The sequence below is a fragment of the Emys orbicularis genome, chromosome 9, assembly GCF_028017835.1.
Source record: "Emys orbicularis isolate rEmyOrb1 chromosome 9, rEmyOrb1.hap1, whole genome shotgun sequence".
Taxonomy (NCBI): domain Eukaryota; kingdom Metazoa; phylum Chordata; order Testudines; family Emydidae; genus Emys; species Emys orbicularis.
In genome coordinates, this window is record NC_088691.1 from 12,074,354 (window position 1) to 12,091,959 (window position 17,606).

Below are 17,606 nucleotides of genomic sequence, written 5' to 3' on the forward strand. Positions count from 1 at the left end.
AATTATTTAATGAACCAATAAAGTGTGTTGATATAGCAATGTCATTATAAGATGCTTTGGCTAGAGTGCTCCATTTCTTTGCATCAACATCCTTTCTGCTTCCTAGTAAAGGACATCCAAACCACCCCCCAAAATCATGCTTTTAATAATTTTGACGAATATGAAAGGACAAAAGTACCCCTATACCTTTTAAAAAATCTTGCGTTATAAGAAGAAAACACGCTATCTCTATTTGTGTGTAGCCCCACATATCTGAAATATCTCACCAATTAAATATAGATAGAGTAGCTCTACAATTTTAATTTCCCACTGGCTTTGAGTTTCCTCATTCCAATTTCTGATTAATGGATTGGCCACACCGGTCCCACCTTAAAGACTACAAGAAGGCTGCTATTTTTAGTTTTCCTGCCCTAGATCTGTCAATTATATTGCAAGTATTTGCCACCTTTCTCAATCACTTAAGATATTCTAATAGACCAGGGAAGTTTACTATCCAAAATAATTTTGTTAAAGAATGAGACCACATATTTAGAATCAAGCAAGCGGCAGCTAGCTAGAACCCTGAGTTAACACACAAGCCTTTCACCTCTGGAAAAACGAGGTCGAAATTCATAATAGGAAAATCTTCAGCACAGTTCACAACGATTGTTGTCAGAACCTGGTTAAGTGTGGAAGTTTCAAGGGAACAGGATCTCTCGAGAAACTTGCAAGTTCTTCTTAGGTTTGGCCATGCAAGAAATGTGGCGACCTCAGTTTCGTAATATTTCAATGCTTTTGGCCTGAGCCAAGAATTTCAGAGGAGCAAGAGTATGAGGGAGCATTGGTGGGAAATGCACGCTTAAAAGAAAATACTAAATGGGGCTCTTCGAAGCCCCCAAAGTTTAGGATTTGGCTTGAGCTGGACGTCAAGGCTTGGGTCAGTTTGCCTCTAGATGAACTCTGACTCCAATCACAAGTGGAACATCTGGTGCCACAGGACATGACCCCTGTCAAACTCATTATGATTGACAATTTCTACTCCAAGAAGCCCTAGGCTGGGATAGTCAAGACCACTGCAGACAGCGGTGTAGTAGTAATATTGGAAGTGTGGTGGCCTAAGGTTGACAGGAAGGATGGTTTGGAGGCCAGTGGCTGAGCCCTGGCCAGCAGGAGGGGAAGAGAGAAAGAGTGCCCTCCTTCCAAGGATAAACTGCCCTGTTTGTCTGCACAGCCCTTGGTGGTGGTCTGTGAAGAGCTGATTAGTCCCTCAGAGCGGTCTTCTCCTTGCTGACCTGGCTGTTAAACTCCATTAAAAGAAGTTAAAAATCCATTCAGATACTTTCCTGCTGTCACTGTGTGCATGTAAGCCGTTCCTGTAGACACCCAAAGAATGCTGTGTGATTGTGAAGGGGAGGGGAGGTGGTTGTGCGATCCTGAAGGGAAGGGGAATAGCCACCGGGCCATCTTTCTCTTACGATGCTATCCACCTGAAGAAAAAGTTGGAGCGCCCCTGCTCTAGTGCACAGCAGAGCATCCTGAAGAAATGTCAGCTGCCATTTCATTAGCACAAAGCTGCTGTAAATCTATTTAACTCTGCTGACTTCAGTTTACACCCTTGGGGGATCTGCCTTGAAATCCCGACCTGTGACAAAGCAGCGTAGTCCCCATGTATGCCCAGTACACAGTAGATCTTTACAAGCCACCTAAATGTTTCTGTGGGTTTGCTGTCTCACCGCTTTAAGCAATGAGGGAGGGGGATTTGCAAAGGCACAACGGGTATTTAGGCACACAACTGCCATTGACTGTTCTTTGTGCCTTTGAAAATCTCTAGCTAACTCTGGATTAAATGGGAATATTCTTGTAGACAGCTACTGATGCCCAAAATCACAAACTCCACTTTTCAGAGCATGCCGTAAGAGTTGGAATATATGCAAACCTTACTGCAACTACTTTTCTGAAGCTAAAGGTAATAAAACACTCAGTTCCTTATATATCACCTTGTATTTCTGCCTCTGGAGCTCCCTCTGTAATTTTGTCTGATCTTTGTTCATCTTCTAAAAGGAAACACCTTGGGACAAGGACTATGTCTTGTACAGAGCCAAACACTGTTGGCACTTACCGCACATTCAAATAATACAATCAGACAATCTCATAATAGCGACAAGTTCATCCATGCTTTAAAAATCGTTAGAGACAAGATCCAGGAAAATGTTTGACACCACAGGATGATAAATGAAGCCAGCTTTAAAATTTTGTTGCTTCCCAAAGGGGGAAAAATGAGTGCAAATCAATGGAGCGCATTTATAGGAAGAAGAAAAGAGAGCTTAAATATTTAAGCTGATCATATATGCACCAATGTTACTTTGGAGGAAACATTAAGATTGCTTTTTAAACTGTAATGTTATGCCCTTCTTAAGAGCATGCAGCTCCAATTCAGGCTAAAGAATGCACTTTCCATGGCATCACATCTCCTGCAGGCTGCTGTCTCCATTTTGCAATCCAGCTTCCAATTAGATTCAATACTCACAGATAGAACTTTTCTTTTCCTAACCATACTGGGTAATGGTTCTTTTATCAGTGATTGTTTCATACTAATGTTAGCATGTGGGATGTAGAAGCTCAGTGTATCCTATGGCATTAAACATTAATACAGCATAGAGGCGGACAGGGCCGGCTCTAGGATTTTTGCCGCCCAAAGCGAAAACAATTTTGGCCGCCCCTCCCCCCCGTTTTTTAATTACCCCACCCCCGGCCCCGCCTCAACTCCGCCCCTTCCCTGCCTCCTCCCCCCAGGCTCTCAAGCCTAGGAGGGAGGGGGAGAAGCGGCGCCTGCGCCGCAGCCACTCGGAGTCTCCCCCTCCCTCCCAGGTTTGAGAGCCTGGGAGGGAGGGGGAGACCCCGAGCGGCCGCGGCGCGCGAAACAGCTGATTCGCGCGCCGCTGCTCCCTCTCCCTCCCAGGCTTGAGAGGCTGGGAGGGAGGGCGAGTAGCGGCGCGCGAGCGGCAGCGGAGGTGAGCTAGGGCGGCCGGGGCACATTTTTAGGGGCGGCATTCTGGCGCCGGCCATGCCGCCCCTAAAAATGTGCCGCCCCAAGCACCAGCTTGTTTTGCTGGTGCCTAGAGCCGGCCCTGGAGGCGGATGTACTTGATGTGTTTTAATTTTACCCTGCAGCTTAATATTTGGGTTGGAAAATGAAGAGGATACTATTTGTCAGAGGAGAAGGAACGTGCAGTATCTAGTCTGTTGGTATAGCTGTGTCTACGCTGTGTGTGTGTGACAGCATGGGGGTTGTTGGCCTAGCTATGTTGGTCAGGCATGTGGTTTTTTCATACCCCTGACCGACATGGCTACGCACGTATAAATGTAGACCAAGCCTGAAGCTATGCCTTCACTAGAAATGCTGCAGCTGCAGTGTAGACACTTACTACAGTGAAGCAAGGGGTTCTTGTTTTGGGGGCACAGTTTTGCTATGATTTGCTTGTGACTTTAAAAAAAAAAAAAATGAAGAAAAATAAGAATTCACAGAAATAGAAAGCCAATCAGGTGAAATTTACAAATGCAAAAACCTGCCAGAGGTGGGTTTTCTTTGTTCTTAGTTACAACATTAACAACTGGAAACCTAAACAAAAAAAACAGTCCCGATGAAAAATAATCAGACCCTCCTTTTTAGCATTTGTGAGGCCGGATGAAAACATGGATAGCCTGATAACCCATCTAACGCTATATCTAATCTGTTGTACTTTGAATGGATGATAAAAATAAAGGACAATTTGATAGGATGTTATGGTTATAGACCCATTAAATTACTGTACTTTCTACATATTGTGAATTTCTATACAAAATACCGTGGATATGAAAGATTCAAAGTAGGAAACAGCCGCACTTTTTCATTCCTTTGTAACCCACTAAAATGACTACCTGACACAAGAATATACCTATTGGAAGGCCTGCATCCTAGTATACAATCTCTGACTGTGTAGTAAACCCTTTGTATTCATTTCATGGTGTTTATGCCATAAACAAATGTAGAGACCCTTTTATAATCATTGATTGGCTCAGGAATGTACAGAAATACACGTACATCTATCTGCTCATTACAAATCTGTTTTAATGTGCCATCAACCCCTTTCACGTGGTCACAAACCTAATAAGGAACTCAGACTTCGTAGAACAGGATCTTACATTCAACACAGTGTGTTTTTCATACTTACCTACAGATGCTGGCATTTCTCCCCACTGTAAAACAGTTTCCTTTGTGAAGTGCCCATATATATCAATGTAGACTCCTTCATCTTCATAGGTGAGTAGAAGTTCTGTTCCATTGGTATTAGGGAGGATAATAATGGCATGTGGGTGAATAGTCCCCTGGATCTGAAATCGTATTTTATTAAGATTTATATCAGAAAATGGACTGCAATTTTAGTGACTATATCCATCTAAATATCTTGGCAGAGCAATAAAAACAATTGACTCACCGCTCACAGAAAGTAAATACCTGGTTTATGATGGGCTGTATATTTTGCTAGCTGAAAAGGGCTATTATATTTCCCGCCTTTTAGATATTATTACTAGGTTTGTAGAGAAGTCATTGTTCAATTTTTCACTTTATATTTACAAGTATTACTTGGTATAAAGAAGCCAAGGAGCATCCGAGAGATACAATGAGATTTATTGACTTGTTCATGAAATGCTGGTACATAAAGTGACAGAAGGAGAGTGAGCCGTATTTTAATTCAAAGATGATTTTAGAAGAGGATGGGAGACAACTTACTCGACTTCCCTATTCTAGGAACCCAACACTTCCATTTTCTGTGATAAACACCTAGCATAACTCATGAGCTAAAACAATGATTCATTAGCACTTTTGATGCTAATATTTATGGTAGTTTGAAAGAATCACCTGAGCTTTCTAAATGCGAACATCTCTGCAATTTCTTTCCCTGCTTCGCATACAGTGTCCTTAAACATAGAAAGTGCTACTTCAAATACTATTGGGTTTACATTTTACACCTGCACCACAGGAATGATGCATTGCATGCAATAAAACAATCAAACAGCAGAATGGGACCCAGAATCTCTCTCACACCAGCCAACACACTTCCCAAGAGCAAAAGGATTTATAAGAAGCATATAGCTATGGAGGTGGGGTTTTTATGGCAAGTACTTTCAGACAAAAAACAAAACAATAACTAAGCATTTCTAAAACACTATCAGGATCTTTTCCCTTTATGTAAACAATGGAATATCCTTGCAATCAGCATTTCCACAGGAAGAGACAGACAAGTGGAGCGTCATTTTTCACAAGCCAATAACACACATATCTTTTCTTTTTCAACCCAATACACTTATGCACACTGTAATGGCACAATAAACAGAAAAGAAGCACGGAAGCTGTACTTGCCGAACTGAATACACTCAGGCCAACCACTTGAGTCCGTGTCTCCGCAACTACTATCCGTAACACTAAAACGGGTATCCAGAGTCGGAGAGCAATTTTAATGCGTTGCCTTGGTATTCTCATGAGCAATTGAAGCAGACGAGAAAGAGAGAGAGAGGGAACAGGGAAAAGAGGGCACAGAAAGCAAGTGTGTCTCAATTCAGTCTGTTAGATTAAAGTAAGTCTGAGCTGCCAACGCTGAAAACCTCCTTGTGATAATTATCATCTATCAGACAGTCCCCAAAATAACAAAATACTCCAACAGATACAGCCCACTGTAGCAGCACATTTATTTCTGATCCAAGACTCTCGAGGGAAAAAGTATTTTTAGCACACGCTGACTTACAGTGGAAGAGTGCACAAAAGGGAGTCACAGCTCTTCTACAGGTGCCCCATATTCAGGTCGTTCACCTGGGAAATATCTTTCCTGATGTACATCATTATATCTGGAGTGTGCTGCAAAACTAAATCCTTTAAAAGGGTTCACCTTGTCCCTTGCCTTTTATCGATTGTGCTAATTATCTCTTTGACAAGAAATCATTTGCCATGCTTAGCAACCAAATTACACATGCAATGGGCAGGCAATCCTGGTTAGACTTATAAACTAGTGTGAACTTTGAATGGTGCCATAATCGATGACGCTACTAGCTGTTAGATGAAAGAAACCACTTTAGGCCACGTATAAAAATAACATGGGTCTTTAGCAAGTGGACCAATAGAAATAATTGTTTTCAACAACTAGATATCTACATAAGTTACATTTTAATGCAAATGAGTTTACAAAATTAACATCACTGTAACTACTAGATTTACTGCATTGGCATAGTTTGGCAGGCGCTGCTTGTTTGGGTGCCTAGGAGTTGGGCTGGTCTTCAGCTGGGTTTCCAGAGATAAGATGCCATAGGAGTGGGTTTCTCTGTGTTGAAAGATGTAGGGGGGGTGGTGGATTACATATAAAAAGAGTAAAAAGTTTGGAGCACAGATGATAAAGTTTAGATCTGGAATCAAATCTCCCCAAAGTTCAGGGGATTTGCTTTGGCTCATTTTGTAGTTAGACCCCAATCCTGCATAGAAATCCATACTAGTGGACTGCGGTCTCTGCACAGAGACCTACTGTGAGCACAGGGGTCCATCTGCATGGTGCTTCTAAAGTGTCCGAACACTAACATTTTGTCGGCTAGCCTAAATTATACATGTTCTTAGAAGATAACCTAGATCCAAACCACTGATCTAATCACCATTAACCTATAGCCATGAGGAATAAATAAGGAAACAACTCAATTATTTCAGCCTTAGGAAGTAATATCTTACATGAGTTGGCAAGTACAGGTCATACACAGACCCAGAGTCCACATCGATAGCATGAAATCCCACTTGCGAGCCATAGATCACTTTTAATCTTTGTCCATTTTCAACTGTCAGGTCAACTGACAGTGGTTTGTGATGAAGTGAAGTGAATGACTGGAAAGAGAAAAGTCAGATAAAATTATAAACCCATTCTGAATATAGTAACTGCTAACGGAGTCGCTGGTTTCTGGGTTTGTTATTTTTACATTTACAAATATGACCTTTTTCAATATTTACTAGAACTCAAAAACTGGGTGGTTATATGTCACATTTACATCAGTGTCCCTGTTCCTGTGTTACAACGGAATCTTATTATCTTCCTTTTTCAACCAAAAGGTGCAAGTTACTGAGAAGTGTAAAAGAATAACAGAGGAAAGTGTGAGGATAAACGTACCGAAACCTCAAAAGATACTGGAGCTGTAAAGATATTCATAGGCAGCACTTTATATCCTGACCCTAGTTTATTGTAATACATTCAATGATCTATTAATTAGACATATTAATTATATACTGAAGACAAAGGAATTACTACTTCTAATGTATCTTGTAAAGAGACAGTTTACTAAAAATACATCCCTATACCAGACACAGGGTCAAATTCTCTTCTACAATTGTAATCCCAATGATTCTATATCTAAGGGCAGAATTTGGCCTTACAGCTAGTATCTGCTTATCTAACTCAGGTGATTAGTCCCATGAACTGCTGGATAAATCAAACAAAATTTGGTCCCTTGTCTGAGCCATGCCATCTTCTAGTACTTCAGCATTCTTATTTCATTTCTCTGTTAATCAAAGATCTGAGTTTGCGATTTCCTGTCTCAGAGTAACGTTCTGCTCCAATCAACTTTTTACTGTTTATTTTGGATGAAACCCAAAAGTTTGTTCAGTCTCTGTCACAATTATCTTGATTCCAAGGAAAGGTTTAGGTGTTTCTTTCCTCATACTTGAAATTCAATTTTGTTGACAGTACCTTACTGATTTTGTAAACTAGAGCTGAATTATATAGCTGAGCACGATGGCCATCAGTCAAATTTCTGTGCTAAATTTGATTAATTTCAGGTGACATCTCCAGAAGGGCTCAGTGCTGGCTATATTCTGCTCCCACTGAAGTCAATGGGACCTTTCTTACTGATCTGAAGGGCTGGGATTTTAGGATTAAAGAATCCTAAGGGAGTCAGGTATCCAACTCCTATTGACTTGCATAAGGTTCCTAACTCCTTTAGGTGCTCTAACTCCTTCCCCCCCCCCCCCCCCGATTTTTATAGGGTATTAGACCAACATTGAGCACTTTTGAAAAGCCAACTCTTAGGAATTATTTCCCCTTACTTTTGGGGCAGTTCATTTGCTTGTGTGTCCAAACACATATTTTAGACAAGATGTTTTAAACAATTGTTGATTGTTTGTAAAAGCATGTCTGCAATGTTTAAGAGACAATTTGACATGTGGCATTTGCATGGTGAGCAAAATGATCTAAATTAAAAAAAAGTTTACTTGTTTGCTCCTAAATTAAAAATAAATGTTACACAAAGCAACAAAATCTGGAGCAGTTGGTGGGGGGTAAAACAGTGGGTGCTAATGATATCTTTAAACCAAGATGAGGTCTTACCTTAAAAGCCATAAATTTGTGATAGGGCTTTGGAGCCCAAGCATACACCTCCACGGAGCTTTTCAAAGCAATAACAAGAAATTTGATTCTTTCATATTTCACTACAATACAAAAGGAACAATTATTTCGGTTTCAGATGGCCCATACAAATCAAAAATACTTCGAGTTCAGATTCCGATGCCCTTAATCACACCCAATAATTTCAATGGGACTATTTTTGGAGTAAGGTACTGTTCACTGAGTAATGGGATTGGACGCTGGTCGTTGATATTTAACAACTACTTGTAAAGAATCTCTTTTTTACTTTGAACCTACAGTTCAATGACTTTCAGTAACACAGCCAATGCTTATTGCTATTATTAATATTTATTTATCACCCAAATGTACACTAGCTACCTTACATACAATCAAGACAGGTCAGTGCCCCCAAAACACTTGATCTAAGGCCCTATTCCTGCAAGCACTTTTGTATGTGATGAAGTTACTCACATGCATAAGTGAATACAAGATTGGGGCTTACGGGGTCACTATACAGACCAAAGAGAGGAAGGAAGCAATGCAAAATTATTATTTTATTGAAGTCTACACTTGGGCCTATACCGTGATCTGCTGCTCAAAATTCTTTACAAAGGTGGTATTTTAAAGATGGGTAAACTGAGGCACAGAAAGATCTGTGCAGTGTTTGCAAGCAGTTCATTACTAGTATTAGTGATGGGAAGTCAAAGCTTTTAGACTCAATGTATACAGGTCAGAGGATAATTTTCTGTTCCTGGGTTGGACAAGAAACTCTACAGTCAGATTTCCGGCATGAATGCTTAACAATTATAATAGTGATATCTTGTACCTAGTGCCTGATCCAATGCCCATTATTGGAGTCATTCCATTACCTTCAATGGGCACTGAGCTGGGCCGTTCTATAGCACCTTTGCTGTACAGATCTCAAAGCAGTATAAAAAAAAGTAATGAATTAGTCTTCACACTGCCCCTATCAACTAAGCAAGTCTATTATTCCCATTCTCAGAAAAGCTAAGGGCTCTCTCGTGGCTTTATGGCAATGGCCATAAGACATCATCCCCACTTCCATACTCTTTTGGTTATGTTTCTTATTCATTTGGTTTAGTGTGGGTATTGCAGGAGTGTAGGGAGGCCCCCAGGCCCATCACGCGAGGTGCTGTACGAACAAATAACAAAAAGCCTGCCATAATGGTCTCGATCATCCACTTCTGCTTCTAGCCAGCAAGATGGCCTCAAATCGCTGCTAGAGGCTGGGGAAATCATCGGATAAACAGTGGTGCAAACTCTTCCATAGACAATTGCTTTTTGAAAGGATTTTCTGTCATACAACAGACCCCCGCCGGCATTACTTAGCGACGCTATCAAGCGCACGTTGTGATATCTTCTAGGCTACAAAAGGAGGGCCAGCGGTTTGCTGAGCTCTTTCGCGGAGCTCTAAAGGCTTTATTCTCATCTCAGCGTGTGTGTTGGCGGTGGCCTCCCCATGTGTCGAGCTCAACGAGCATTTCAGAGAGGAGCAATTTCTTTGAGTTGGTTAAACTCAGGTTGGGTTTATGAACAGTAAACGCAGAGCCGGGCACTGAAAATTACGGCTTTTTTGGTCTGTTTTATTTTAATTCTGCCAGACATGAGCATTTCCCTCAGAAATAGAACAGGCACAAGGGTGTTGCTTTCCTACACATTTCTGCCTCATTTTACATTCAGTGTCTGTGAGGCAAATTACAGTCAGGTTTAAAAAAGACGCAGGTGTTACCCGAGTTAGGTAAGAATCATTTCTGGGGGAGTAAGGGTGTGCTCAGCACAGACTGCTCAAACAGGACCATTTCACACAGGCACAACACATAATAGCAGCTGGGTGAAGGGGTGGGGCTGGACGAGGATGGTATACTGATGAGAAAGGCCAACCTACGCAGAGAAAACAAAAGACAGCCTTTTCTTGCTCTTTACAGGAAAAGTGCCCGTAAGGACAAAGGTCAGAATACACAAGGATTTGCAAATAGCAGCCGCTGCTCTTCCAAAGCAGCAAAGCAACAGAGACAATCCCTGTCTATCTGACTACGGAGAGAGAGGAACACATTGCATTTTGCTGAAGGTCAAAGTTGAGAAGGGGATGCTGTCTGCAAAGTCCAAGGGCACCCGCACAACTCCTGTAGACATGACCACATTTTGGTAAACTGGAAATGTCAAGGTGCAGAGAGGCTTTTTGTCTGAGGTTTGCAGGGGGTTCTCCAGATGTTAGAGTTTTTCTGGCTCCCCGAGAGTCTTTTGTATGACCATTTTGTCAAATTACTTAAGGTATTTTCTATCTCATGTCCCTCCTCCCAGAAGCTGCAAACAAGTGTACATTTACATTGATGTACGCTGTTCTTTATAAAACCTAAAAATGAGCCATTAGAGTTGAAAATAAATGCAGTTGCACTAGAATTACAAAGAAAGTAACTATATGTTCACACAGCTCTATTTAGCTTTCTGTCTCTGATTTCATTCTAAACTATGCCAATTTTAAAGCACTGTGTTGTAAAAGCAAAGCAATAAAACAGAGTATAAGGCAAAGACCACCCCATCCCAACCACCCACCCACACTTTAGTTTGCTATATTGCTTGGGAAAACACAACTATAATATAGCGTCTTTTAATACAGTCAAACCTATTTTATGTTCTGCTATAGCATGCATCAGTGAAATATCTTAAGTGCTAAAGTAACAATGACTGTCACACATACTGGTGTTCATCTTCAAAGGTGCTCTATGCAGAAGCCGAATAAAAGCCAGATGATATTTCAGTGATGGTCACATTTTATTGCATACTTAAGTATAACGTTGATATGTATATTTAGAGGTTATACAATATAGAGACAGGGATGGATTGTGGGACACCCATCCTAGTCAATCACCTGCAGGCATCCCATTGATACTGTTACTGTGCAGGTACTCGGGGCCAGAAGAGGAGACTGGTATGACGGAGGTGAAAAATGTCACTACCAATGAGGATGCCAGCCAACCCCAGAATGTTGAAATCACTGGCTGAGCAACAGAAGCATCCTGCCTTTCAGTTCAGCCAGCCTTCGCAGGCTGCAAAGGGAGGAGCAATGTGGAATTAAAGGGAGTGGGGCGTCCGTGATGTACTGCACGCAGGTTTGAAGCAATGTCCAAGCCCAGGTATAATTTTTCAATAAGGGTGAAGGAAAACGTGGCCAATACGTGGGATCAGATAGGAAAGGAGAACTGCGTAGGGCTGCCTAGGAACGAGACTCACCGACTTTGTAGTGCACGCAGCCTTCCAAGTCTCCCACGGACACCCAGCCTTGCCGCTTCTCCACCTCCGGATCGTTGCGCAAAATCTTGTTTCTCAGCCAGGATAAATAATACACCCTCAGCTTATTCTTTTTGCCTACCATGCACAGATCAGAAAAAGAGGCATCCCATTTTACTTCAGAGCAGTACAAATCTCTTGCATTCAGCCTCTGGGTCTATTATGACCCAGAGTGCAAAGAGATTTGTGTCGTTTCACGTGAGACATGAGGCCAGCAGTGCAGAAGAGGAGACCCCATGTGGTGCCGATGTCCGCCACGGGACTGACACATCGATTGCATTGTGGCTCTTGCACACCCGTACTTATTTTTTCCTCTTTTCCCAATCTTCATACTTCACACAAAGCTTTTCCCTTACACCCACAGAATGGCTGCCCCTAGACCCAGGCCTGATGCGAGAGTAGAACATCTGACATCTGTCACACCACTCTGAAGGGAGGGTTACAGACATGGTCTGGAAAAGCCATTCTGGATGGGGGAGTTTCGTCAGTTCCAATTCATTGTCAGCCTTCATTGTAGGTACCTATTTTCTTTTGATTTCTGTAGGAGGGTGTGATGAGGTGCCCACCCCACACAAGCCCTGGAGAGGTTGAAGGGCTAGGCAGGCCAATTAACTGCCCAGGCTGCACCTGAAGAAGGAGACAGGGAGCAGGCCACTCACTGGAAATGGGCGCAGCTGGGCATGGAACAGGAGGGGGCTGTATAAAGCCCAGAAGATGAGAGCAGCAAGGGGCCAGAAGGAAGTAGTCTACAGTCACTGCCTGGGAGGAGGGAGGTTGGTCCGGCAAACCCAGAAAGAGGGGGAAGCCAGATAAGGAGGACGAACCCCAAGGAAACAACAGCAAGGGGTAGGACCGTACAGACCTTGGCTGCTTGTCATAGGAACCCTGGCCTGGAACCCAGTGTAGAGGGTGAGCCTGGGGTCCCCTGCCAGCCACTGGGAAGTGGTGCAGGGCGTTGGCCACACCAGCCAGCCAGCTGGTCTGGAAGGACTTTGATTTGCCTGGAAGGGGAGGAACTAAGTGGGAGGGCCAAGCCACAAACAGGAAGCTGCAGCTCCGGGAATAAGAGGGGCCTCAGGGTAAAAGAGACGACGGGTAGCGACACCATCAGAGGAGGGCAGCGCCTGGCAAGAGCTAATCCTCAGAGCCACGAGGAGGAGGCGCCACCACCAGTGAGTGAACCCTATGATGGGGGGGGGGGGTTATTTCGTGATTCCTTATCTCAGGAAGTCTTTTTAATTTTGTTTTTAGACCTATATAAGGCAAATAGCAATTTAGAGTCAAGAGAGAGGCTCAAAAGGGATGCTGCATCACATGGAAAGTCAGAACGAGCGAATCTGGGAAGCATGGACTTCAGCTATGCCAAATGCACGGTGTCCAACCTGTGTTTAAATAGAAGTTATTCCAATCTTCCCATAAAGGGCCCGATCCTGTGAGGTGCTGAGCATTCTCAGCTGCCATGGCAGCCAATGAGAGCTGAGGCCCTCAGCACTTGCAGCGTAGGGCCCCACATGATTCATTTGCCCTCTTGTCAGCCACACATTGATGTGATGTAACAATGTTTTGGATGGAAATCTGCTTAGAGCGATGCTCACATGTCATATAAACAAGTAACCAAACACAGACTTCCTTAGCAGCAATGAAATGATGGGAAGCAGTCAGTTTTAAACTTTCAGCACATTTTTATATCCCACAAACCATTTTACACATATCCCAGGTCACAGCTGAATCTGGAAGGAGGATGCAAATATTGGAGATCCAAAGAGTGCTTTCCTATTAGCAAAAATAATTGTTCTGCTTTGTCCTACAAGAGGAAAGTCGATAACCTAATTCATAACCTAATTCCTCTTTATAATTTACAAAGTGGGTCAGATACTTTTAGACACTGAACAAACCTGATATGGTGATTAGCACATTGAGTCCTTCCAGAACATCCATTTGCTGGAATCGTCTCCTTGTGATCAGCGAGTAAACCCTTCCTTGTCCACTTCGGTCCAGCAGCCATAACCCATTCTCCGTCCCCACCAGTAAATTTACTCCTGTTAGTACATAAAAACCACTGTAAATTGTCTACTGAGTCATAGCACATTTCAGCATTAATTGCTTATCTATAACTGACTCTGCTTTGGACTTCCTTCTTTTAGCTGCCTCAGATATATTATCTGGCACTATGCAGATGACCTTGTGAAAAGTGAATTACAAAATTCTCACTCCTTTAAAATGCAATAAAGCCCCAATCCAGCTAAGTACTTAAGTACACATGTAACTTTAAGCATGAGTAGTCCCCCTGAAGTCAACGTGGATTTAAACTGCTTTGTGATCCCAAAAGCAGACTGTGACTATCGCAAAACCTCCAACTCCACTAATGCTCCTGCGTTACGCAGGAGGTCAGACTACTAGACAATATAATGGTGCCTGCTGACCTTAAAATCTATGAACCACCTCCAACCTCAAATTCAATGAGGGGTAACAGTCCCAAGCACGGGGCACACTAGAAAAGGAACAAATGAAGCCTGGAAGTGGATTGTTCAGGAGTGAAATTTTCCGTGTTTCATAAAGACGCTTTTGAATGCCAAATTAATGGAGTGAATCCATCTGAAATCTAATTATTCCCAAGTGAAGGCTCCAATGGGCTGCTGACATGAACTGACACCCACTGGATGGGGATTCAGTTTGGCTGGCATGATTGGTAAGGTTCCTAATCAGTATGTTGTAGTGGAAATAAAATGGCATAAGCTATCACACTGCACAAAACCATCGTTTCTACTGGCAAAGCTCCGATGAGGACCTGGCGTTGTTCAACCTCAGCGTACATGTAATTACAGACTTTGCTACACTGTTCTGTTCTTAATTTAAAATCTTGGCCTCCTTTAAACATGCATTAAACAAAACTGAAGCTGTAAACTGGAAATCCGCATTTCCTTTGGATAGCATTTCCCCTATTTCATTCATTTATTTTGTTTTTCATGCGAGACTCAAGCTGACTGGAGGTAAATATTGTGTCAGCTCCACAGAGCTCATCTTCTTTCTTCTCCTAAAACAGATGGATGATTAAAACCATTTCAGAGCGAAGGCGCTAGGAAATGCGGGCCCCGTCCACAACTGGGCTAGAGTGGAGTAGCTCCCCTGGAGTCAGTACCTCTGTGCTGATTTATACCCACTGGGTTCTCTCTGTAAGTGCCTAATCCTGCAAGGTGCCGAGTACCTCTTGAGAAATCTGTGGGAGTCGAGGGGGTTCAGCCTCCGATAGAATTGATGTCTCAATCTGTTTTAGCTTCTAGAGATGATACCCATAGAAAGACTCTATGGCAGAGGTTCTCAAACTGGTCCCGAGCTCCATTCAGGTGGTCCGTGGATAGTTCCCTCTAAGGTGCGCGCCTGGGCGGCCGCGCACAAGAGAATGAAGGGCCACCCACCTCATTAGTGGAGCCGCGCAGGTGTGGCTCCACTAATTAGGTGCCTGGACCCTGGAGAAGACGCACGTGTAAGGTGAGGTGGTGGCCTTGGGGGGAATAGGTGGTAGGGGGCCGTGGGGTGAGAAGAGGGGGTGGGGGGAATTTAGGATGTGCAGGGCTGCAGTGGCTAGAGAAAGAGGCCCGTGGCTGCTGTGGCAGGGGAAAGACCCCCTCCTGCCCAGCCCCAGCTCGGGGGTTGCTGCAGCGGGGGAGAGAGGGAGAGACCCCTCCCTCCTGCCCAGCCCCAGCTCAGGGGCTGCCACGGCAGGGGAGAGAGGGAGAGATCCCCCCTTCCCAGCCCCAGCTCGGGTGCTGCCGTGGCGGGGGACAGGGGGGAGAAACCCCCCCTCCTTCCCAGCCCCAGCTCGGGGGCTGCCGCGGCACGGGAGAGAGGGCACATCCATCACATTAGAAAGGTAAGACTACTGATCTTAAAATATGAGTTGTGTGCTTTTATTTGTAGGGAAAAAAGTTAATTATTATTACTTTTTTTTATATAGCGCTTTCATACAAAGCACTTTACAAGAGTTTGCTAACGGTAAAAACAACATTTGGAAAGATCATTAAGTGGTTCGCTGAGAGCCTCAGCAATTTTCAAGTGGTCTGCGAAAAAAAGAGTTTGAGAACCACTGATCTATGGAATATGTAGCGTATGTGAGGGGATGGCTTAACCCAGTGGTTCTCAACCAGGTGTACACTTACCTCTGGGGTCTTCCAGGAGGTACATCAACTGATTTAGATATTTGCCTAGTTTTACAACAGGCTACATAAAAAGCACTAGCAATGTCAGTACAAACTCAAATTTCAGACAAAGACTTGTTTAAACTGTTCTATGTACACTGCACTGAAATGTAAGTACAATATTTATATTCTAATTGATTTATTTTATAATTATATGGTAAGAAAGTCAGCAAGTTTTCAGTACTAGTGTGCTGTGACACTTTTGTATTTTTATGTCTGATTTTGTAGGCAAGTAGTTTTTAAGTGAGGTGAAACTTGGGGGAACGCAAGACAAATCAGACTCCTGAAAGGGGGACAGTAGTGTGGAAAGCTTGAGAACCACTGGCTTTAACCCATTCAGCTTCAGGTGTGGCATTATCTCCACTCCCCAGAACCTGATATTTGGGAAAGCTTGGCACAATCAATTCAGCACTTCATTCAGCTAAGGAAGATTCATAAAATATTGTGCGGCTTACTGTGTGGGAAACCTACTGGCAAGGTTTTAAAAACCCAGGTCCTGATGCTCTGAAAGGGTATGATGAGCTCTTTCAGTGAGAAAGATTTTAATTTAGTGCCTTCACCAAAATGTCCTCCCACCCTGTTGCACAGAATGTTCTGCAAAGGAGATTCAGCTGCCTGTCACCTTCCACCTCTAAAGGTGGCTTCATTTGAGTGGTGCTGTTGGTAAATAGTTCATAGAATCATAGACTATCAGGGTTGGAAGGGACCTCAGGAGATCATCGAGTCCAACCCCCTGCTCAAAGCAGGACCAATCCCCAGACAGATTTTTACCTCAGATCCCTAAATGGCCCCCTCAAGGATTGAACTCACAACCTTGGGTTTAGCAGGCCAATGCTCAAACCACTGAGCTATCCCTCCCCCACTTTGGGATGAGAGGTGCAATACAAATGCAAAATCTCAGCATCGCCTATATTGTCAGAAACACGCTGTCCCTCTGTTTTCTAACTAGACAGATGGCCCTTTATTTCTAAGCTTACCCCACAGAGCAGCACACAGGATCTCGGAATTAAATTTCTTCTTGTATTTGCGAATTTCTGGACTGTCACTCTGTGGCCGGATATTTGTCGGGTTGACATTGACAACAGAGCCTTTCCTTGCATTCCCTCTCCTAATAGGCTCTGCTTTGGGGCTAGATGCTGGAAGAAAAGACACAGGGAGTCATGAAAGATGTCTCACACCTTGGTCACACCTCACACATGACTTGTTTAGTGCAATTTGAAAGCAACTCCAGAGAGCTGCATGTTTCAACACCCAGGGAATAATTTCTGCAAAACTTAACGTAGCATGAGGTAGAACCATATGTCTGCACAGTTTCGGATGTATTCATGAATATGCATTGGGCTAACACAAGAACAGAGCAATGCACACTTCATCGGGAACCTGGGCAGAAGCAGTGCAATGAAATCCAGCACTATTAACATGGATTTAGAGCAGAGTTGGGCAAACTATGGCCTGGGGGCCACATCTGGCCCTTCAGACATTTTAATCCGGCCCTTGAGCTCCCGCTGGGGAGCAGGGTCCAGGGTTTGCCCTGCTCCACAGGTGCCGTGGCTCTGCACGGCTCCTGGAAGCAGAGGCATGTCCCTGCTCCGGCTCCTACGCGTAGGGGCAGCCAGGGGGCTCTGCACATTGCCCCCACCCCAAGTGCCGCCCCCACAGCTCCCATTGGCCGGGAACCGCAGCCAACGGGAGCTGCAGGGGCAGCGCCTGTTGA

The 17,606-nt window shown here is 43.7% G+C and overlaps 1 protein-coding gene across 1 annotated transcript in view; it reads right to left on the reverse strand.

Moving 5' to 3' along the window:
* Positions 1–17,606, reverse strand: part of NRK (Nik related kinase) — a 128,450-nt gene that overhangs the window by 4,992 nt on the left and 105,852 nt on the right. The window contains exons 24-29 of the mRNA XM_065410871.1: positions 16,870–17,028; positions 13,592–13,735; positions 11,640–11,774; positions 8,370–8,470; positions 6,728–6,877; positions 4,191–4,350 (exon numbers count right to left, since the gene is read on the reverse strand). Coding sequence (XP_065266943.1) covers positions 4,191–4,350; positions 6,728–6,877; positions 8,370–8,470; positions 11,640–11,774; positions 13,592–13,735; positions 16,870–17,028 — 849 coding nt within the window. The remainder of the gene's footprint in view (positions 1–4,190; positions 4,351–6,727; positions 6,878–8,369; positions 8,471–11,639; positions 11,775–13,591; positions 13,736–16,869; positions 17,029–17,606) is intronic.